At 36.2% G+C, this 23,949-nt stretch overlaps 1 protein-coding gene across 1 annotated transcript in view; it reads left to right on the plus strand.

The window, feature by feature from the left end:
- LOC128019346 (thrombospondin type-1 domain-containing protein 7B) overlaps window positions 1-23,949 on the plus strand; it is a 180,215-nt gene that overhangs the window by 31,245 nt on the left and 125,021 nt on the right. Inside the window, exons 2-3 of the mRNA XM_052605326.1 lie at window positions 6,275-6,604; window positions 13,638-13,814. Coding sequence (XP_052461286.1) covers window positions 13,661-13,814 — 154 coding nt within the window. The 5' untranslated portion in view covers window positions 6,275-6,604; window positions 13,638-13,660. The remainder of the gene's footprint in view (window positions 1-6,274; window positions 6,605-13,637; window positions 13,815-23,949) is intronic.

Raw genomic sequence — 23,949 nt, forward strand, 5'->3', positions numbered from 1 at the left:
TCATTCTTTTTTCTTTGTATTCACTTCCTTTGGGCTCTATTTTCAGAAAGCGTGGTGTATCATTTCACTGCTATGCAGATGATACCCAAATGTATCTACCTTTGAAAATAAATAAACATGCTGCTCTGGAATCTCTTTTTGCATACATGGATGAAGTTAAAACATGGTTCTATCAATTATTATTATTATAATTTATTTATTTATTTCTGAATGAATCAAAAACTAAGGTTATACTCTTGGCCCTAGTGAAAATTAAGGGAGCAGAATTATCAACCTGGACTATCTTGCTCCTTTTAATTCTTTCTGTATTAAGAACCTAGGTGATTTCTGGGATCAGATTTTCTCAAATTTGATAAAGAAATGAAATTCAGTTATAAGTTCCTGTATTTTTTTTTTTTTCAGCCACGCCTTTTATCCAAAATCAAATACTTTATCTTTGTGAAAACTTTAGAGATTGCTATCCATGCGCTCATTACATCTCGCTTGGACTACTGCAACTCTCTTTATCTTGGCATTTCAAAATACTCTATCGCTCGTCTCCAATTAGTACAAAACATTGCTGCTAAATTCCTCAAAGGACAACGTGACTTTTATCACGTTACTCCAATTTTGAAATTGTTGCATTGGTTACCTGTGCATCTTAGAATTGAGTTCAAAATTGTTCTATATGTTTTTTAATCTATAAATAATCTGTCACCGAGCTATCGATCTTATCAACTTTATCCATACAATCCTACATGAAATCTGAGGTCTGGTGATCAAAGACTTCTCTCTGTCTGCAGATCACGGTTAAAGCATAGGGGTGATAGAGCCTTTGCAGTTGCCGGCCCTTAGCTGTGCAACAGCCTTTCAGCCTATATTAGCTCTTAAAACCTATTTCTTTTCTTTGGCTTTTAATTTATTGTGAGTTTATTATATAAATCTGTGGGTTGCCATGTGTTCTATGTCTTTGTTTTTTCAGCACTTAGGTCAGCTGTGCTTGCTGTTTTTAAACGTGCTATATAAATAAATAAAAAAAACTTGACTTGAAACTTAAAACTCAATTTTAAAGTTGTTCTATAAGTTCAGAAGGACAGCATTTATTTGAAACATAATTTTGTAACAATGTAAAAGTCTTTACTGTCACATTTGATCAATTTAATGTGCATTTCATCTCATCTCAAACCCCAACCTTTTCATTTAGCGTGAATATATTTATTGCCACAGCATATCCATAATAAAGCAGTAATCAGTTTTAAATCTTCTGAATTAAGGACACTGTAATATCTTAAAATGACATTTTAGCACTAAATCCACCAGTTACTAAAGCAGTATTGGCAGCAAAGGTTAAATACTTGAAATTATAGGCTGTTAGTCTGCATTTTTTTTGCTTCACATTTCTGTAAAGTTCAACATTTTGCAACTTTTTGACACTCTTGCTCAGATCCACTGTTAATCTCACAATCTCCCACCCAAAGCTGGCATTCAGCTCCATTAGGAAAGGATTTTGAAACCCCCATTCTCCTCTGCACAACTGTGCTTGTGCTTGAATATTGTAAAAAATTTTTTTTTTTTTAAGATTGCAGAGTTCTCTCCACAGTTACTTTACACTTATGATATGAACAGTCTGCTTAGAATGACCCATCAGAGGAACAGTGGTTAATTCCTTGATGCTTGCAGGGACTGAACCAGCATCATTCCAGTTACCAGCCCTAAACTCTTGCTACTACTCCTCCTTATCCAACAGAGGAACTTTGTTTCATGACAACCACTTTCATCATCAAATCAGTCATTCTATTTTTTTGTTGCATATAATACATCTCATATGTTTGCATTTAATAATGGCATGGAGTAAAATTAGAAATGATGGTACCTGCAAAATGAAGGGAACAGCCAAGATATTACCATTGAAAAAAAAAAGAAAAGAAAAAAACCTACCAGAACATTCTTATCCCAAATAAAAGATAAAATTGAGGATTGGAGAGCTTGTTGAAAATACATTTGTCAGCATATTAATAATCCAAGATGTAGTCAACAGAAAGTTGAACCTGCCACTCTCCTTTGAGAGTTTTATGGGAAGCAATATTCCTATCCCAATCACTTTATCCTCCCCACTGGAGTGTGACTGAAATCATAAGAATCAATCAATCAATCAAGACTTTACTTCTTTATTTATTTTTAACACGTTTGAAGTTTGGAAATGCCATTTTGGACACAATGGTGGGCACTTAAAGGCCCTGGGAAATAAGACAGAGGTCAGAGTTGGTGGAGGGAGGTAGAGCGTAGCATTAGAAGTCAATATATGGCACTGGGTTAGAGAGAAGGGAGATGGAAGGAGGGCAGGGGCTGTTAATAGAATGAAAGAATCAGCAGGATGAGCTAGCCAGTCCATGCAGTGTTGACAGGTACTCGTTGAATGTCAACCATGAGAAGGGAACAGAAGCAGCAGAACTCTGTCTCTTTACTGTTTTTAGTGTCTCTGATGGTGGATGACAGCCAGTAAAGTGCCACAGTATTCCCAACGTGCTGACTGAAACTTGTGAAATGAGACAATGATATAAGATGTTATCGTCTATAGACCCTTAGCATCTAAAAACCCATATGATATCATAAGAAGTTGGTCAGAGCTAATATACTCCGAAAAACATAAGACTTTTCCTCAGTTAGACTTGATGTTCTTGTGCAGTACTATAGAAAACGTTTGTCTTTTTGAGTAAAAAATATTTACATTTCCTTGAAATTAGGGAAAATTGTGTAAATAAGACTTGTTTTCATTGAATATATAATACCATTTAACCAAAAGTTTGGGTATGATAATATATATAGTAATAATAATAATAATTATAATAATAATAATAATTATTATTATTATTATTATTATTATTATTATTATTATTTATTTATTTATTTATTTATTAGCGACTCGTGATAACCGAGGCCTGCATTAATTTTGTCAAAAATACACTGTAAAATTGTCAGATATTACAACTATTTTAATCTATTTTTAAAAATGTAATTTATTTCTGTAATGGCAAAGCTAAATTTTCAGCATTATTACTCCAGTCTTGGTGTCACATGATCCTTTAGAAATCATTTTAAAATGCTGATCTGATGCTCAAGAAAAAAAATATTATTATTATTATTGTTATTATTATTATTATTACATATAATGCTAAAAACAGTTGTGCTGCTTGATATTTTTGTGGAAACTGTGATATTATTCTAATACACTAAACAAAAGTGGTGCTAAATAGCACTAAAAGTGGATTGTAATCATAGGGCAATCACTTTAAGTGCTAAACAGCTCCTTTGTCAGACGGTGCTATGTAGAACCATTAGAGATGCAATATAGCACTTTATTCCTTCAACAAAAATGGTGCTCAACAAGAAGGCCTAGGCAGCCACAAAACATTAAGACGTAACCTAATCATTTGACTACATAAATAGAACAAAGCAGTTTACATATGAATATATCCTTTTTTGTTTGTTTGTTTGTGACAGAATTTTTGTATATAACTGACTTCACAAACACCTTCTATTGTCAAGCCTCTGATCAGTTTACTTTCATTTAAAGACTACAGCCAATCAATATGTCTTAGCTTTCTCTCATCCTCCAGTTGTATTCCTCTTTGCATAATTTAAACTGCAACTGACAGCTCTCAGCATCCGAACTATCTTGTTGTATCCCGCCACCACTCCATTCTCCTCCATAGATTTTATTATGTCAATCCACTCCCATATGTTTGATATGAATGGGAATTTACTACAATGGCAAAAGCTGTTTCAAATCACTTTTATGCTTTTCTGAGGTCAAAAAGTCTTGTGTGGGGGCCTCAGAATATTTCATTATGGGGGGCCTTGGGGGCAAAAAGGTTAAGAACCACATTTCCTCCAGGAAATACACCATATTTAATTATTTTTTTTTACATTTTTTTATACTTTCCCCAACTTAACTAATTGACTAAGAGAGAGTTACATACAGGGTCTTAACGGTTCTCTGTATGGCAGTGGCGCTACAGTATACTGTATCGCACCTCAACCACCCCAAAGAAGTGCTGAAGAACCTCTTTTTTATGTATACTATGGTAAATAGAAAGTGCTTTCTTTACTATCACTTTTAATCATTATAATGTACCCTTACCTATTTTAGGAAAATATATATTACTAACCTCAAACATCTGAACGGTAGTGTACAGTATCTTTAATTACCCAGTCTAAATTGTTAAGTACAGTATGTACGAGTATCATATACACATACATACTGTTTTATATATATATATATATATATATATATATATATATATATATATATATATATATATATATATATATATATATATATATTAGTGCTGTCAATCGATTAAAAAAAATTAACTAATTAATCGCACAATTTTTAAAAATTAATCGCGATTAATCGCGATTAATCGCGATTAATCGCAATTAAAAGACTGAAACTTTTTGGATATGTAAATGTAAAATTTAAATAATTAATGTAAACTCAAGACATTTAAATTTAAATTCAAAATATTTAAATTCAAAATATGATTGTTTATTGGAATTTTTGTTTAACTTGTAACACAGATTTTCTCATGTAAACAACATACCTGCAATAAACCATCAATATCCTCCAAATTAACTGTTGGCTTGAAAGCCATATTTATTACAGAAATAAAAACACAGGCATGTAAGTACCATTTGAATTTCAAAACAATCAATGCCAATGAAAAACAAAAATGATTTCCATGTTGAATTCTAAGTGGACTGCAAAAAAAATTCCAAAGTATAGTCATTGCCAGTGCTTTAAGTGGGCCAGTACGCACTGGTACTCAGTACCGCCACTTCCAAATATAGCTCTTGAGCTTACTGCCACCTCTCCGTGCGCCCAGAACGTGCTTGTAGCGTACCGGTACGCTCATTTGGACATCTGTTTTAATAGAGGTTTTAATCTTTTACCTGCACCGCCGATTTTCAGAGCGCCCTTCACAATGCAAGCTTCCTAATTCATCCCACCCAGGGCAGAAACTACATTACCCATTCACCCTTAAGTTATACAAGTGAATAGCGCATGTGTCGCTTTTCCCGCTGTTAAGTGTCAACAACTCAACGTGGCCGGAGAAGGTGTGTGAAACTCATTGTGAGTTATACTTAAGCAAAATCTTGAGTATTTATTGTCTGATAAACATTAAAAACTGTCTGCGGAGGTTGAGTCGTCCTGCAGCCCCCGCTGGCTGTTCATTGGCTGCAGCATCTTTTTTCTAAGTTCTAAAAAAATACCGTAGACGGCAAGGCACAAATTTAGATATTTATTTATCTAATTAATCTATAGCCTATGCACAAAGACAATATGATCTTTTTGTCCCCTTTTTGTTTTAAAGCTTGATGAAGAGAGAGAGCGCAAGTTGCTGCAGCTGCGAGGAGGACAGTGATGCACGCGCACAGGAGTGATTGACAGTTCGCGGCACTGTGTACAAAAAATACTCCGCTACACAATTATTTCGTTTAAGCTTATTAACGTTAGCGTTACAGAAAGGTCTGATTTACGCACTGTTACAGTCATTTTTTTTTTTTTTTTTTTTTTAAACAATGACATTTGAGTTCATGATTTTAATGTTGCTGTTTCTTGTGGCAGACTAAATGAAGAGTAATGTTTCTTGTGGCAGACTGAAGAGTAATCCGGCAGAGTTTTATACTGAAACTTTCCGTCTAAAAGTCCTTCCTTGGTCTTATCCATATTTCTTTGCACGTTGAACACACATAGGCCACAACTGGAAAAAAAAAAAAACTGCAACCGCGTTAATTGCGTTATTTTATTTTAACGCGTTAAATATTTCAAATTAATCGAATGCGTTAACGCTCTAATTTTGACAGCACTAATATATATATATATATATATATATATATATATATATATATATGTATTATTTACCCTATTGTTTGTTTTATACCTGTTGCTTATTTTCATGCTTGACTATTCAACTTGTGTTAGCTATATGTTAACGCTATAGGGTCTGAAATAGTGAAGTTGATTCCCCTGTGCTGAATGCTGTTTCTGTGATGTCTGAGAGTTGTATCTGCTGTAAAGTGTTCCTGATTGATTGTTCATGAGTTTTTATGATATTTGGGGGAGACAGCAAGGCAGCTCACAAGGTTTCACAGCGAAACTAAAGCACATTTCATCTGACCACTCCAGGTCTCATCCATAAAGAATGTGCTAATTGTCTCGGGGCAGGTTTTCAACTGTTTCAGTTTTGTTTGTCCAACCCAAAACTCTCTCTTTCTCTCATCCCTTTTGCAGCCCTGCTGGCTTTAGGATACTTCCTGGGAGGAATTCCTGGCAGTGGATACTTCATCCAGCAATCGCCATAGGGTTATCTGTTCTCACGGTCAGTGATGGTGTGACAGACGCATCTCTCATGCTCTGATCTTCCCGAGGGGGAGCCACTGAGGATTAGCTGGCGGATGATGCATCAGGGGGAGGCGGAAAGGCCGTGTTTATCTGCTGTCCCTGTGTCACAGAGAGCTTCTGAGGAGCATTCAGCTGCCAACGGCATCAGCGGGCCTCAGTCATCCAGCTGTTCACCTCACTGCCACAGCTAAAGTGATGAGTCCCAGCCTTCCTTTTCAGGTAGATAGCACCGTTGCCTCGCTCTAATTGCCCGCTAGCCCAATTCCCTAGTTTGGGCTAAACCGTCTTGGAGTCTGTAATAGGTGGAAGTACAGTGTTACGTGAGAGGTCTCTGCCAAGCTGCATTTCCTCCTTTCCCTGTGCAGCTAGAACTAATGAAGAGAAATAGCTGCCATTGTTGGTCCCCGTGCTCACTGCATGTCACTTAGAGGAGAAATCTATTCATTCAATTATAAGAGCTGTCTGACAATGTGGCTCAGCAGAGGTTTCTCATTGTGTAAAGTATGATCAGTATTTTAAAAAGCATTTTACAAGTACAACTGAGGGTTTTACCAGTATAATATAGCTTCTTACCCATGTGCTGTAGTGCAATGTAGAGAGTCAGGGTTTGGCAGGGTAGCCTGGCTTTTTTTTTTTTTTTTTGGTGCCATCCACTGATCAGTCATAGTGTCATTTTAGTTTGGGACATATACCGTAATTAGGTGAAGAACCAAGCGCCTTCAAGCTGGCATGACAGCTAGCCTTATTATTATTATTATTATTATTATTATTATTATTATTATTATTATTTACCAAAACTATTTTCAGTGGTCAGTCATGAGTTCATTATTCTGTAAAGGAAATTGGAGGCCAATAAGATAAACTGTGTAGCATTCAGCTGGTTCTGAGATCTCAATAAACCCCTATAGAAACATTTTAATTAGGAAAAAAGGTACTGGGTTGTTTTTTGTTTTGTTTTGTTTAGTTTTTCTTCATTTTTTGATGCCAGCTTGCTAATACAGTTCAGGTAGAGACTTATTATCAAGTTGTATGCTTCTGTGATTTTATGGACAAATAAAGCAGGCAGAAATGACAGCTGGTGTTCAAAGGTTTGCTTGGCTTGTCAAATACAAGCCAATTGGACGCATTACTTTATGGAAATTCAAGCAAGGGGAAGGTGCCTGCGATACCATAAACAGGATTAGGAGCTTTTGTTTCCTTTGCTGTCAGAGCCAGTGGTGTCCTGTAGAGAGAGATCTAATTGAACGTGTCCGGCTGAGGCTGCATTAGACCTGTTACAGACTGTTCTTTAGTGTCTGTTGTGGGAGTTGTAATCAAACATTAATTAGCAGGCCCACCTGTTTACAGACAGATCAGCTAAGATGCCCTTTTACCATGTGAAGATTTGGGGATGATCAGTATTCCTTGCTGTGTTCAAGCTTTTCAGGCACAGTGGTCACTATTCTGTTCAAACATGAGCCAAATGTACCAAAGACAAAAATGTGACTGTGATACAACTGATGTTATATAAAAAAATAAAAATAATAATAATAATAATAATAATAATAATAATAATAATAATAATAGCTTGAATAGAAAACCTTAAATAATTATGTGTAATCATATTAAAATGTTACTGTAAATATGTGAAATAAATAAATGTATAAACTTACGTATAAATGCAGAAAGCAACTTAAAACAGGAAATCACCGAAGGGGACTCATATGTTTCTTAATATCAGATGCCATTCTATTAAAGAAATTCTATTAAAAATTATTTTAAAAACATATTATGCAGAACAGTTCAATTATTATTAATAATTAAATATTATATAATATGAAAATATTTAGCAGATATTGTTCATGAATTCCCATTTTGAGGTCAGTTAGTACTAGGTTTATACAGGTCCTTCTAAAAAAAAATATTTTCCATAATGTAATGCTAAAAATTTAACTTTCATATATTTTATTATATTTCACATATTTTTATTATTAAGATTCATTGCACCCAAACTAAAATATTTCAGGTCTTTTATTGTTTTAATACTGATGATTTTGGCATACAGTGTCACGTGGGGGGGGGGGGGGGGGGGTTGGGGTAAGGGATGAACTCAATCTCAGACAGGATGCACAACACACAGGATTTATTATCAACAAAAAGGGGAAAACAACGACTAGGGCAAGGACAGATAATCTAACAAGACTAGGTAGACATGATAAACAAAAAGACTCTTAACACAAGAACTCTAACTACAAGTAAACAATCACAAGACTCACAACGTATCTTCAAACTGTCACAATAAGTAGCAAAGTGTAACAATAACAATGAACCGCCCAGGACAGTGAACACAAGGGGATATAAGTAGGGAGACTAATCATAACACAACAGGTGACACAGGTAAAGCAATAATGACCAAGACTAAGATAACAAGGGGGCTGGGCAAGGGAAACGAGACAACACAAGCACATGGCCCAAAGACAAGGCCATGTGCTTGTACACAAAACACGGGCCTGTCATGATCCTGCCTCAAGACTAGAGGAAAATCAGGACATGAAGGCAGAATCATGACATACAGCTCATGAAAACCCAAAATTCCTATCTCAAAAAATTAGCATATGATGAAAAGGTTCTCTAAACGAGCTATTAACCTAATCATCTGAATCAACTAATTAACTCTAAACACCTGCAAAAGATTCCTGAGGCTTTTAAAAACTCCCAGCCTGGTTCATTACTCAAAACCGGAATCATGCTTAAGACTGCCGACCTGACTGCTGTCCAGAAGGCCATCATTGACACCCTCAAGCGAGAGGGTAAGACACAGAAAGAAATTTCTGAACGAATAGGCTGTTCCCAGAGTGCTGTATCAAGGCACCTCAGTGGGAAGTCTGTGGGAAGGAAAAAGTGTGGCAAAAAACGCTGCACAACGAGAAGAGGTGACTGGACCCTTAAGGAAGATTGTGGAGAAGGACCGATTCCAGACCTTGGGGGACCTGCGGAGGCAGTGGACTGAGTCTGGAGTAGAAACATCCAGAGCAACCGTGCACAGGCGTGTGCAGGAAAGGGGCTACAGAGAAGCAGCACTGGACTGTTGCTCAGTGGTCCAAAGTACTTTTTTCGGATTAAATCAAATTTTGCATGTCATTTGGGAATCAAGGTGCCAGAGTCTGGAGGAAGACTGGGGAGAAGGAAATGCCAAAATGCCTGAAGTCCAGTGTCAAGTACCCACAGTCAGTGATGGTCTGGGGTGCCATGTCAGCTGCTGGTGTTGGTCCACTGTGTTTTATCAAGGGCAGGATCAATGCAGCTAGTTATCAGGAGATTTTGGAGCACTTCATGCTTCCATCTGCTGAAAAGCTTTATGGAGATGAAGATTTCGTTTTTCAGCACGACCTGGCACCTGCTCACAGTGCCAAAACCACTGGTAAATGGTTTACTGACCATGGTATTACTGTGCTCAATTGTTCTGCCAACTCTCCTGACCTGAACCCCATAGAGAATCTGTGGGATATTGTGAAGAGAAAGTTGAGAGACGCAAGACCCAACACTCTGGATGAGCTTAAGGCCGCTATCGAAGCATCCTGGGCCTCCATAACACCTCAGCAGTGCCACAGGCTGATTGACTCCATGCCACGCCGCATTGAAGCAGTCATTTCTGCAAAAGGATTCCCGACCAAGTATTGACTGCATAACTGAACATAATTATTTTAAGGTTGACTTTTTTTTTTTTTGTATTAAAAACACTTTTCTTTTATTGGTGGGATGAAATATGCTAATTTTTTTAGATAGGAATTTTGGGTTTTCATCAGCTGTATGCCAAAATCATCAGTATTAAAACAATAAAAGACCTGAAATATTTCAGTTGGTGTGCAATGAATCTAAAATATATGAAAGTTAAATTTTTATCATTACATTATGGAAAATAATGAACTTTATCACAATATGCTAATTTTTTGAGAAGGACCTGTATAATATAATATAATATAATATAATATAATATAATATAATATAATATAATATAATATAATATAATATAATATAATATAATATAATATAATATAATATAAGCATTTAGACTGATAGAATAGAATAGAATAGAATAGAATAGAATAGAATAGAATACCATCGGCAATGAACATAAATGAGCACTATATTCATTATAGTTTTATAAGTTTTATATATAGTTCTATGTAAAATTCTTATAGTTATCTAAAAATCCTTTTCCAGTAGAATATGCACACAACCACAATCCTGTGTGAGTGTAAATGTCTCAGAGTTTTGTTACCGTTCTGTGCCCATCAACTGCTATTTCCACCACTTAATCAAGTCACTCTTCTTTGACACATGATGTTGTCTTATTTCACATATCATTGCATTTGTGTTAGCTCTTGTGTTGAGGTATTTTGTCCGCAACCAATAAAATATTAGATTTCCGCATTCACCGTTCTACGTGACACCAACTCAATTTTTTTATTATTGACTAGGATTCGATCAAATGGCTTGCCAGCTTATTTTTGCATGTGTCCTGTCAATAATATTATTTCTTCTGTGCAGTTGCAATGTAACGAGATAGATGGAACATTGTCAGTAACCACTATGCCTAAAAAGTGGCCAGTAACCACTATGCATAGACTTAAAAAAGGAGGTGTCAAACAAAGAAATTATACCGCATATAAACAAAACACTAGATCACATGGCAAGAATGAAATGTTGATGATGTGAAATTCACTGCTTACTCATAAATACTTAATACATAGGTTAATTCCCATGTGCTTCTTTGAAGATATATCTGAGCATGTGACTTTTCACACCAATCTAATTTGTAATCCACCCAAGCTGGAAAGATGTTATGCCTTCTGACAAAGTGTGTTTTTAACCAGTTCAGCCGAACTCTTGCATAGTAGTAACTTGGTAATATCTGCATGACCTTTGACCCAAAGCCTATGGAATTTAATCCCGTGCAGATTTAAATATAATGGTTTTCATTGTAGTATAAAAGAATATCTTAATGAGAGTCAGTTCCTCTGTCTGAAAGAGTCAACTTGTGTGCTGTTTGAGAAAATCTCGACTGAAGTGGATCCTGATGAATCCTGAAGCGCAGAAGCTCACTCAGGTTCTTAAGGCTGCACACTGTGTTCCAGTCTGAGCCCACAAGCTTTGTTTGACCTAGTTATTCTAAAAAGCAGCACAGGACTTTGACGGATTCGATTTCCAGGATGGCTGTGGCTTGTACGGCAGGTGACAGGCACATTGCAGGAACGCGTGTCAGTATTCACATCCTCCCTTTGGCTGACATGTCACTGGGAATTTTTTTTTTTTTTCTTTTTTTTTTCTTTTTTTTTAGCACAGTTTCCACAAAAAATATTTAGCAGCACAGTGGTTTACATCATTAGTAATTATGCATAAGGAATGTTTCTTGAGCACCAAATCAGCATATTTAAATGATTTCTGAAGGATCGTATGACATTGAAGACTGTAGTAATGGCTGCTGAACTTCATTTATTTATTTATTTTATTATTATTGTAATAGCATTTTACAATTTTACTGCTTTTACTGTGATTCGATCAAGTAAATGCAGCCTTTGTTAACTTTAAGAGACTTCTTTCACAAAAATGTTAACATTTACAGAGCCCAAACTTTTGAACAGTAGTGTACATAATTATGCAAAATGTTTCCACAAGTGAGCACTAAACGTATTCATTTAAAGATCATAGTTCACATTTTTGTTAATCGGTTTCAATAACTGGTCATTTGACAATCTATTCAGAATGTATCCATGCATGTTTCTTCCATATTCTGTTATTCAGTATTGCAGTGCTTTGCTGAAGTACTACTCATCTAATTAATATTAAGTTCAGACATTATTTTGAAACAAGTGCTACTTGGCCTCTGAGGGAATTTTTGGCATGTTTTGAGAGACAGGTGTTGAATTTTGATTCTGAATGAGAGCTGACCTACAGTTCAACATCATTTATTTATTCACTTAGAAAGTTAAACTGAAATATGCTATAAAAAATTGAATGGACCAAGCTCCAGTGTCCCAAGCAACCAGCTAGCCTCTTTAAAAAGGTATCCGTGTATACCATTTTGAAAAGACCTAATTCTATAAAGACATTTACTTGTGGGAGCATTTAAAGGATAAGAGATCTTTTTTTTCACTCAATCAAGGCCTCTCACCATATTTCCTCTCAAATCAGATTTCCCTGCAACACTGCTGAAGCAATGAAATATGAATCTAATTTTCCCAAATGAAATCAACCAAAAACCAATTGGGAGCTGCAGGCTTTCCTTGAGAAATTCCATCAGAATAATTCCACATTCCAGACACATATTTTAGTCTGATAGCAATTCATCCATCAATACACCAATTCTGTCTAGCCACCTCGAACATATCGTCCACAGGTAATGCATTGAATGCCACCTCCAGAAGAGGAAAATCAATCAAACTTTTAATTCAGATAATACTGTAATACACTGGTCTATGCAGAGCTGTGTCCTGTATATGGAACAATGATGCTATAAAATATAGAGATCACCATTTCTCGCCACAGGACTGGCGCAAATGAATAACCTTGGTTTGTGCTGCCGATGAGTTTAAATGAGTTACTTTCCCATTTCGGTTGTCAATGGAGAAGTTTATTACATGTGAGAGGCATAATGTGGATCCGGTCCATTGCATATTTGCCATTTGAATGGTGGTGCAGATTTCCATCAGACAGTGCGTGACATAAAACAAAGCTTGTGTGCGCACAGATACAGTAAAGGATGTTCATAGTTCAAGATCAGCTGTTTTAAAACGTGAATAGTGCAAATACAATAGCGTACAACTGCTATCTCAAAATGTTTGCCAAAAAGTTTCTTCAGATATGCATTGAAATTCCCCCTCACCTATACACATGCTTAGAGAGTCAGTAATTTCAGAACTAATCCTTCACCCCAGTGATATGAATTACAGTAGCGGTGGACGTAATTAAATGAGTTGCAATAAAAAGGTGTTAATACCCTCAATTACTTCAGGGCTGAAAAACCCAGGGCTCTGCCTGTGTTGACCATGGTAGTTACCGCATCCTGATTATTCATTGATCATGAATAGTGCGTGTGCTCGATTTCATGTCCTTGAGGATTTAATGACTAGTCAAACGTATGCCCGTGATTAATGTAACAATTCCCTAGAGTTGTTTATCACACTTAGCTGTTGTATTCACTCAATAACAAGTGAGAGAGAGCATAATCACCATTGTATTTATTTATTTATTTATTTTTATTTTTTTGCAGGATTAAAAGTGGACAAGACGTCAATGGGCTGGACTATGATTCTAAAAGATGACTCTGGTGTAACAGGCTGGACATGGCGTGTTGGGAACTACCTGCTGCTCTCTATGTCTCTAATTGGAATGCAAGTGAGATCAGACTTAGAGTTTCCGAAGGACAGAAACTATATGTGGAAAACCGGTAAGCAAGTTGTCTGTGATGTCTATTCCTGTGATATGGAGATTTATACGATAGATCTCTTTGTAATGGCTTTACTTTGATGTTTCTCCCTCCTGTTAGCATTACACACCATCCATCCATCCTTCCATTCGGGATTTTATCTCACTCTAGCCAAGTGATGCAGTGTTTATCAGGAGCTAGCGTAACAAATTCCTCAGTGCCATTTTAACGTTCCATCATGCTGCTTTCTTCCTTCTCATGCTTAATTATTACGTAATGTTTACTGTCTGAGGTGTTATTCTAATCCCATGTAGCACAAAAGGAACTGTTTCACAGAATGTTCAGGTTGTTTTTATTTTATTTTATTTTTTCAAACTAGGCTTATTGTAAAAAAAAAAAAAACCCTTGACTGTACCAACATTTTGACAAACCTCATTGCAATTCATTGCAGTTTGCAGCTGCAATGATCACTACTGCAGTAAAACACCAACAACTTTTATTCATTTTCATACAAATGATAACTTTTTTTACCTGCAGTTCTTTACATAATACTATGTTATGACCATAGTGCATGATTTGTAAAGTATTACATTCTGACATTTGGATCACATAACCAACTAGGTGTGTATTGCTTTTCAGAGAGTAAACTTGCTCTGTAGCTCACCTGGGACAGCACTGAACTTGTGATGTGGAGCACTTGTGTAGAAATCCTGTGAAACACGCATTACAATAAAAAACTCAAATTTGACTTGTGTCAAAGCAAGCTGAAATGGCGTGGTTGCTTCAACAAATTGTCCCCTTGGAATTATAAGGTTCTATCTGACATTTTTGTCAAAATTGAGTTATTCACATATTCGTATTCTGTGACAATTTATTTACATTATGTGATGTTTTATTTTAAGTTGTGTACATTTTGGGATTTTTTATTGCATAAACAAAAAGGTTCTATCTAAAGAAGTCTATGGAGCACAAAAACTTTAAAGCTCAATATCTCAAAACTACTCAGAACGCAGATAGAACCTTATAATTCCAAGGGGACGAAATGTGTTTTCCCTTATGTTTGTTTTTGTAAACACTATTGGTTAGGTTTAGAGTAGTATTTAGTATAGGAGATACAAATTTAAATGATAAAATAAACACAAATTTTAAAATAGCGTGACAGCCCCTCACGGGAACTGCCATGCACAAATACAAACAAAACAAAAATAAAGTCCAGGTCTGGTCATTCCTCCTTCTATCCTTTCCGGAGCTCCTCCGAGGGACTCGAGACCAGTGAGTGGCACATTTGTCGCATATTTACTCCACTGGCCTTGTTCTGTTCGCACGGCTCTCGGCCCTGCCCCACTCTTCACATTCACCACAGGCTTGTTTTTCCAGTCTTTTCAGTCAAAGTGAAATCACAGCTGTCATTGTTTCCCTCCACCTTCATTGTAAGCAAGTTTGGTAATTCTTCTAATTTTCTTCTTTTGTTTCACACTGATGAATGGAAGTTAGACTGATTTATATCAACATTGGGTTGAATAGATAATGACAGAATTTTCACTTTTGGGTGAAATATTCCTTTAATTGGATTGCGCTCTGTTTGCTTGTGTCTTCGTGGAAAACGAAGTCTTTCATCTGTTTCTTTTTTTCCCCACTGAGAATCCCTCATTCAAACAGCTCCCAACATCACAACGACACTGACATCTTATGCTGGAATGAAAAACTTTGCTGAGTTTGATCAGGGGATCCTGTGTGGATGTGGGTCTGTTAGCATAATATATGCTCTGAGAAAGATTATCCATCTCTTGCTGAACAATGACAGGTCCTACTGCAGAGAACGTAATCACATATAATGATATATATAGTAATCTATTCCTGGTCCTCAAAGCTGGAGTAATTACCTACCATTATGCCTAGCTTGAGATTCATGGGCTTTGCCAATTCATTCTGAAGTAAGGCAGGATTTTCTACATGGTGTGCTCAGTTTCACAAACAAGAAAATCTGATTCTGACCCTTAATCTCAGATTTTCTTTCCCTCGCTGCAAAGATTGATTCCATTTAAGGACTTTTACCCTTGGAGCACATGACTTTCTGCACCTATTTACTTCAAAATATTTGATGAATGAAACGCAAAACCATTCGCATGCTGTGAATGATTTAAAACAAAAGTGATTCAATTTGAGCCTGATTGTTGTCCTAGCTTTGCCTCCAAGAAGCAGACCTGCAGAATGAAGCAAAAAGCCCTTGGAGTAACACACAGTGCATCACTCTCAGATAAGCAGTGTGGGAATGAAGTAATGAATTTAAAATCACTGCCTTAGATGTTTTCTCTGTCCCTGTGAGTGCAGTTTCAACCTTTTTTTTTTTTTTTTTTTGTATACAAAGGCCTCATTGGCTTTATGATCAGCATTTTCATGGTCTTTCCTTCAGTGTGACGATGACACTGCTCAAAAGATAGAGATTGATGAACTACACTAGGAAAAGCCCTTACGCAGAAAGAATCTAATCAGATCATCACGAGAGAAGCTCTGACATCTCTACCGAGCAGTAACGGCTGATTTATATCACTTGGAAAAATTAGAAATCATATCACTGAATACAAACTAATGCTTTCTTCTGTAAGTATGATTGATGACATGAATTGTACATGCATCTGATACGTCTATGACTGTTAGGATTAACATAACTTTTTTATGGAAAGGATTATCATATGGTTGAATCAATTAGCAATGCCTTACAGGGCATGAGAGATTGCTGGTGTAAATGATTAATGACTTGATTATAAAGTCATCTCAGTTCCACTTGGAATTTTTAGGTTGTAGTGATGGTTACTTTCTGAGGTACTGGATGTTATCGTGGTTGGTGACTACTTTTCTAGCGCAAATCCTCAGCTAGTCAGCATCTATTTAAATTTGTCTGGGAAAGTCTGGGAAACATGTCATTGCCTCTTTGATGGTTCTGAATGGCTTTATACTTGTGGTAATTGGTCTCCTATAATTCTTCTAGGCATTTAACCACAGGCAGAGCTGAGTTCAAATGAGTGTTCAACTGCTACAGGTGAAACCATTTCCTCGGAGTTGGCAGAACAGTGTGACTCTTCACGTTATGGAGAGCTGATGTGTGCTGTAGGCTTGACCTTCATCACTGTCTGAGAGACAGGGGCTACCCAAGGCTCTGGGTAATGGGATGATCATTTAACTCTTTAAACAAAGCACTCTCAGTAGGGGCTGTGAGGAACAATCCCTTCTGCTCTAATTTTCAACACTGAGGGAGAATGAGAGTGATCTGTGATCTGACTGTATGCAGGGTTTCTACATGTGATTTTCACCTAAGATCAAAGGACCCTGCTGAACATATGAGCATTATTTCACATTGAGCCCTCTGAATGGGCTTTTTTAGTGTGTATCAACCTATTTCCGGTATGACAATTTTCCTTCAAATGTTTCAGGAAAATGAAGGAGATTGTATATGGTTTTGTTTGTGAAAATAATGAATGAAGAGCAATGTGGCGTATGCTGCAGATTTAGGATTTTCAAGCATATTCAAACTTATTTTTGAGCATTAGATTTGTGCATTATATATATATATATATATATATATATATATATATATATATATATATATATATATATATATATATATATATATATATATATATATATATATATAATGTTATGTCACATAAGAAGTCTGCCCAAAGTCAGTTTGGTCAGGTATTTTTGAGTGCAACTGCTGCCTGTGAAGTCAAGGCATAAATTCAGCTAGCTTACATTCACAGTATTTGGTAGTCAAAAAAGTCCCAGAATGACCTATTACTTGCGAAGCGAAATAGTACTTCTGTGGACACTTTGCTATCCCATGAGGTCACGGGAGAGGGTTTATAAATGTTACCCTGGAGCACAAAACCAGTCATAAGGGTACATTTCTTCATTGAGATTTATACATCATCTGAAAGCTGAATTTTATGATTATACTTTATAACACATGCTTCTTTAATAGTCGCCAAGTAATTACTTAACTACTTAAGCGCAATACTGTATATACAGTATAAAGGTGCATCTCAATTAATTAGAATGTTGTGGAAAAGTTCATTTATTTCAGTAATTCAACTCAAATTGTGAAACGTATGTATTAAATAAATTTAATGCACACAGACTGAAGTAGTTTAAGTCTTTGGTTCTTTTAATTGTGATGATTTTGGCTCACATTTAACAAAAAGCCAAAATTCTCAACATGCCAATCTCAACAAATTAGAATATGGTGACATGCCAATCAACTAATCAACTCAAAACACCTGCAAAGGTTTCCTGAGCCTTCAAAATGGTCTCTCAGTTTGGTTCACTAAGCTACACAATCGTGGGGAAGACTGCTGCTGTCATTGGCACTCTTCACAAGGAGGGTAAGCCACAAACATTCATTTCCAAAGAAGCTGGCTGTTCACAGAGTGCTCTATCCAAGGATGTTAACAGAAAGTTGAGTGGAAGAAAAAAAACACGTGGAAGGATATGATGCACAACCTACCGAGAGAACAAGCAAAATCGCTTGTCAAGCAAAATCGATTCAAGAATTTGAATTTGAACTTCACAAGGAATGGACTGAGGCTGGGTTCAAGGCATACAGACTTGTCAAGGAATTTGGCTACAGTTGTCGTATATCTCTTGTTAAGCCACTCCTGAACCACAGACAACATCAGAGGCGTCTTAACTGGGCTAAGGATAAGAACTGGATCTGTTGCCCAGTCCTGTTTTCAGATGAGAGCAAGTTTTTTATTTCATTTGGAAACCAAGGTCCTAGAGTCTGGAGGAAGGGCGGAGAAGCTCATAGCCTAAGTTGCTTAAAGTCCAGTGTTAAGTTTCCACAGTCTGTGATGCTTTGGGGTGCAATGTCATATGGTGGTGTTGGTCCATTGTGTTTTTTGAAAACCAAAGTCACTGCACCCATTAAGAAAGGTGAAGATGCTGATTTCATTTTCCAGCAGGATTTGGCACCTGCCCACACTGCCAAAAGCACCAAAAGCTGGTTAAATGACCATGGTTTTGGTGTGCTTGACTGTGTGCCCCTACCAAGTATTGAGTACATGTACAGTAGATTAAAGGAGGGGGGGTGAAATTCAATTTCATGCATACTGAGTTTTTTACACTGTTAAAGAGTTGGATTCCCATGCTAAACATGGACAAAGTTTCAAAAATGAAGTTGTACGTTTGAAGGAGTATTTTTGTTCCCAAAATACTCCTTCCGGTTTGTCACAAGTTTCGGAAAGTTTTTTTCGAGTATGGCTCTGTGTGACGTTAGATGGAGCGGAATTTCCTTATATTGGTCCTAAGGGCACGTCTGCCGGGAAGAGTGCGCGCTCCCGTATAGCAGAGCAGACACATTCACTGATCAGAGCGAGAGCGTCGCGAAATGTCACAAAAGAAGTGTGTTTTTGGTTGCCAGGGCAAGACAACCCTGCACAGATTACAAAAAAAAGAAAAAAACAGCATTAAGGGACCTGTGGATGGAGTTTATTTTTACAGAGCATCAACAGAGTTGTGCAAGTGTTTTTGTTTGTTCCCTGCATTTCGAAGATGCTTGTTTTACAAACAAGGCCCAGTTTGACGACGGATTTGCTTATCGTTTATTTCTTAAGGATGATGCAATCCCAACGAAAAAGGGTCGCGATCGTGTGTTGGAACCGCAGGCTGTGAGTAAAACTGCTTAAAATATCTCTGCCTCCTTGTTAGTGCGTCCCCTCCCATGCCGGAGACCAGGGTTCGAGCCCCGCTCGGAGCGAGTCGTTGCTGCTGCTGCTCTCGTTCAGTTTCAGCCTCGGGATCTGATTCTGGATCATAAATAAACGGCTGAATCTGACTGTAAGCCATGGTTTGTTTTGGATGAAGGTTTTTCCCTCACGGTAATGTCACAGCTTCCACATGCTCTCAACGCAAAAGCCTACTCGCACTCGTGATTCTTTAGCTCCGCCCACACGTCACGCCTTCAGCCGGTCGTGTTTTTCCGGGAAAAATCGGTACAGACTATCTTTCTCTTATGAATATAATCAAACTAAAGACTTTTTGGAGTTATGAAGGATGCAGTACTACTCTATAGGTACTCAAGATTAACAGGATATTGAGTAAAAACGAGCATTTCACCCCCCTTTAACATACTTTCCAGAAGGTCAATAATTTACTTTTTTTTTTTTTTTTTTTTATTGGTCATATGAAGTATTCTAATTTGTTGAGGTTTTTGTTAAATGTGAGCCAAAATCTTTACAATTAAAAGAACCAAAGACTTAAATTACTTCAGTCTGTGTGCACTGAATTGGTTTAATACACAAGTTTAACAATTTGAGTTGAATTACTGAAATAAATTAACTTTTCCGTGACATTCTAATTTATTGAGAAACACCTGTAGATAGATGCTTTAGAATTTACACTTAATAAATAACTGACTCATCTTACCAAGATTTATTTGTCCAAAAATGCCTGGTTTTATTTGTTACACCATTATAATCTTCCAGTTTCTGATTTAGGTAGAATATGGAATCAGCCATAAAGGGCTGTTAGAAAGTGAATACACATTTTCATATTAATATGGAAGTCTAATATGGAAGAAATGTGTGCAAGGTTCATTGAATCATTCAATGCTGAGTTTCCCAAAAGCTTCGTAAGACTAAGAAGTTTGTAAAAACGATTGTACAACTGATTTTAATATTACAGTCTGTTTCTAAAAAGCATCGTAACTTAAGTAGCACTTGAAAATCGTTGTAGATCTACGGGTGCTCTGGAGTAGTCGTAAAGCCCTAAGTGCATCGTAAGAAGACAGATTTATGAAGTTACTGCAGGACAATCGGATTACACTTTTAACTTGATTCAAGTGCAATGTGATTATAATATAAGGATTTTACTGTGCTTTATTGTACATTTTATGACTCTTTTCTTTATTTTTTTTATTAATTAAATTATTATTTTTTTAAATAATAAATATAGAAATACACATCTAAATTAAACGAAATCACAAAAAAATAAAAATAAACGGGTGAAATAAATAATGTTGAAAATTCTTCAAAGCCTGGGGGGAAAAAATGTCAATTACTTATTGAAGTGCAAAAACACTATATATTGGACCCGGAAATAATGTATCTCTCTCTATCTCTCTATACTGTATATAAAGTATATCATATATTACCATGTAAAGTATAATATTATACAATTTAATATAATATAATATTGTATTTTATTATAGTTATTATATCCAAGTTGTCTGTCTGGAACACAGCATTAGGTTAATGTCAATAAACAATTGTATACTAGAATTAAAAGCCATTCTATAAGGTGACATTTCACCACTTGCAAACTTCTAAGTAGCACTTAAAGCACAGCTTTTTGGGAAACATACGTGAAACAATAATGAACGATCGTAAAATTACTAGAAAACGTTCTTAAGTGCTAAGATGAATTGTTATCAGGGAACCCGGCCCAGGTTAGTATCAAGTTAACAAGATGACATTAAAAATGTAAAGCTGCTTTTTATGTATCTGGTTGGTGGTAAGGTTCACGACCCTCAATGTGGGAGACGGTACTTTAAAATCCAATCCTATTTGCAAATATCTCCACATCGCCAGATCTTGTCCATTTTTTTTTTTTTTTTTAAGTCTTATCTTCAAAAACAGAGCATCCTGTTGGGCTAACGAGAATATGCAATTAAACACACGTGGCAGTTCACTGTCTATTAGCATATCAGTTATAACCTCCTCATGGATGTTAACGGATTTCCCTGAGGTCTGGATTTACATTATTAGGAAATGTCTCATCTCATTCCCACTTGCTTATCTCAAAGATGGGGGCTCAAATTTGTTCTAGATTTTATTTATTTATATATTTATTTTGCAAAGAAAACGCATTTCTCCATGCTTTAGTCATAACTTAGTAGGCGCAAATTAAAGCTCTGCTTCAAAGCATTTTATTTTCATAAAGACTTTTATAGCTATTTTTGAAACAATTTTATTTTACATTAGGTCATTTCATTCCAATTTTTACATGGCAGATTGACATTTTGAATATTTCCCTCTGACGAATACCAGGAACAGCACAGAAAGGCATTGTGTTATTTTTCTTTGAGAAATGGACTGGCATTTGAACAGGCTGAATAATGCTGTGGGTCTCTTTCTTTGTGGCCAGCAGCTTTATTCCCTCCTCTCAGAACACAACTACAGTCAGCTCTAGTGTAAATCACTGCAAGTCACACTCACACTCACAGCAGTTACCACTTCCTTTCTTTTTAGCACGTTTATCCAAACGATTCTCAAATCTAGACATTGTTTTGAACATGCTAATCTAATTATATTTGTCTATCTCTAACCCCTAAACACATCTATACAGTATGTGTGGGAATTAAATATAAAAATTATTATTTAATAATAATAATAAAAATAAGAAGTATCTTATGTTCATCAAGGCTGCATTTATTTGATTAAAATACAGTAAAAGAGCAATGTTGTGAAATATTATTACAATTTAAATTATTTGTTGTTTGTAAATATATTTTAAAATGTAGTTTATTCCTGTGATTGTAAAGCTCAATTCATAGCATCATTAACCCAGTCTTCAGTGTCACATGATCCTTCAGAAACCTTTGTAATGTTCTGGTTTGTGGCTTAATATTTTGGAGGAAAAAATAAGACATTTTTAATAAACTGATATGAAAATTAATAGAAAGTTCAAAAGAACATCAAACATCAAAACTTTTGTAACATATCTTTACTGTCACTTTTGATCTATTTAATAATGATCAACCTTGATGAATAAAAGTGTTAAATCTTACTAGCCATACATTTTTCAGCTGTACTGTATTTAATTAAATATGCAGTGGATTTTTATGCATATATATATTCCATATGGAATGAATGGAAATTCATAGCCACATTTCCACCGCTGGAACTTTACCCAGGAACTAGGGAATTTGGGCTGGTACTCGGTGGTTTTCCGGGGGAAATAAAGTTCCGGGGAAACAAATGCCCCTTAGAAAAGTCCCTGCTGGCGAGGTTGTACTTTTCCAAAGTTCCGTAACTTTCAGGGACAGGACTTGGGCGCTTAACATGCTGATTGGTTGAGTTCACGCAGCATTGTGATTTCAACCACCATTTATCTGGATCATTTTCAAAATATTACTGTAATTGTGTCATGAAATGTAATTTTAAAAGTATTTCAGGCGAGAATGTAGTTGTTTAAAACTCAAATCTGCGGTTTATTTATAAAGACAGTGCCTTTTAAAAAAATGTGTATCGATTTATGAGACAATCAGCTCCACGTGATTAGCTGGAACTCAGTACTCATGTATCCGCCGAGAGCAGTCTCGACTTGTCCTTCTGACATTTGTCGCTGACTCTGATATCTCTTTAGTGGTTAAACATAAAATATATTTCGTTTTGGGTAAATCTAACCGGTAATCTTTGGTCTGTATTCAATTTATCTATATGTTAAAATTAAAATAAAAAGAGGCAATTGATATAATATTTAGTTTCATTGTAATGACTGTATATATACACATTTCCCTGAACTAAGTACATTTCTGTGGCTATTATTATGTTTAAATGAAATTAAAGGAGGCAGTGGTATTTGATATCTATCCTATTTCATTTTATCGTAAATATACAGAGAGGAAAATTGCAGTAGCCAAGGCGAGCTGACTGATGTCATCAAGTACACTGCTGTTTTCAGAATTACCAGATTTGTCCAATCTACCAAGGATGCTAATCCGAAATTTGCTTAGTTTATATTGAGAAACTTACACAGTCCTATGTTTTTTTTTTTTTTAGGAGAAAGGGCTTGTGTTCATCTATATTACATTGATTAAGCTCCTGTAGATCCTATGGAGGTCTAAACAGTAGTGCTTCCAGGTGATGTGCATTAAATGTGGGATCTTGAGGTTGAGAGCATGAGAGCTCTCAACCTCATGAGCACGGAGAACCTACAGAGCATACAGTTCTGTGGATGAGACAGTCAGCATGGGACTGCATTACATCCTGCAACATCTAGACAGACCAGGGACTTATGTGAGGATCCTGTTTGTGGACTTCAGCTCGGCTTTTAACACTGTCACCCCAATCCTCCTCCTGCCCAAACTAACTCAACTCTACATGCCAACTTCTGTCTGTCAGTGGATTAACAGTTTCCTGGCAGACAGGCAGCAGCT

Source organism: Carassius gibelio, chromosome A9 (assembly GCF_023724105.1).
Source record: "Carassius gibelio isolate Cgi1373 ecotype wild population from Czech Republic chromosome A9, carGib1.2-hapl.c, whole genome shotgun sequence".
Classification (NCBI taxonomy): domain Eukaryota; kingdom Metazoa; phylum Chordata; class Actinopteri; order Cypriniformes; family Cyprinidae; genus Carassius; species Carassius gibelio.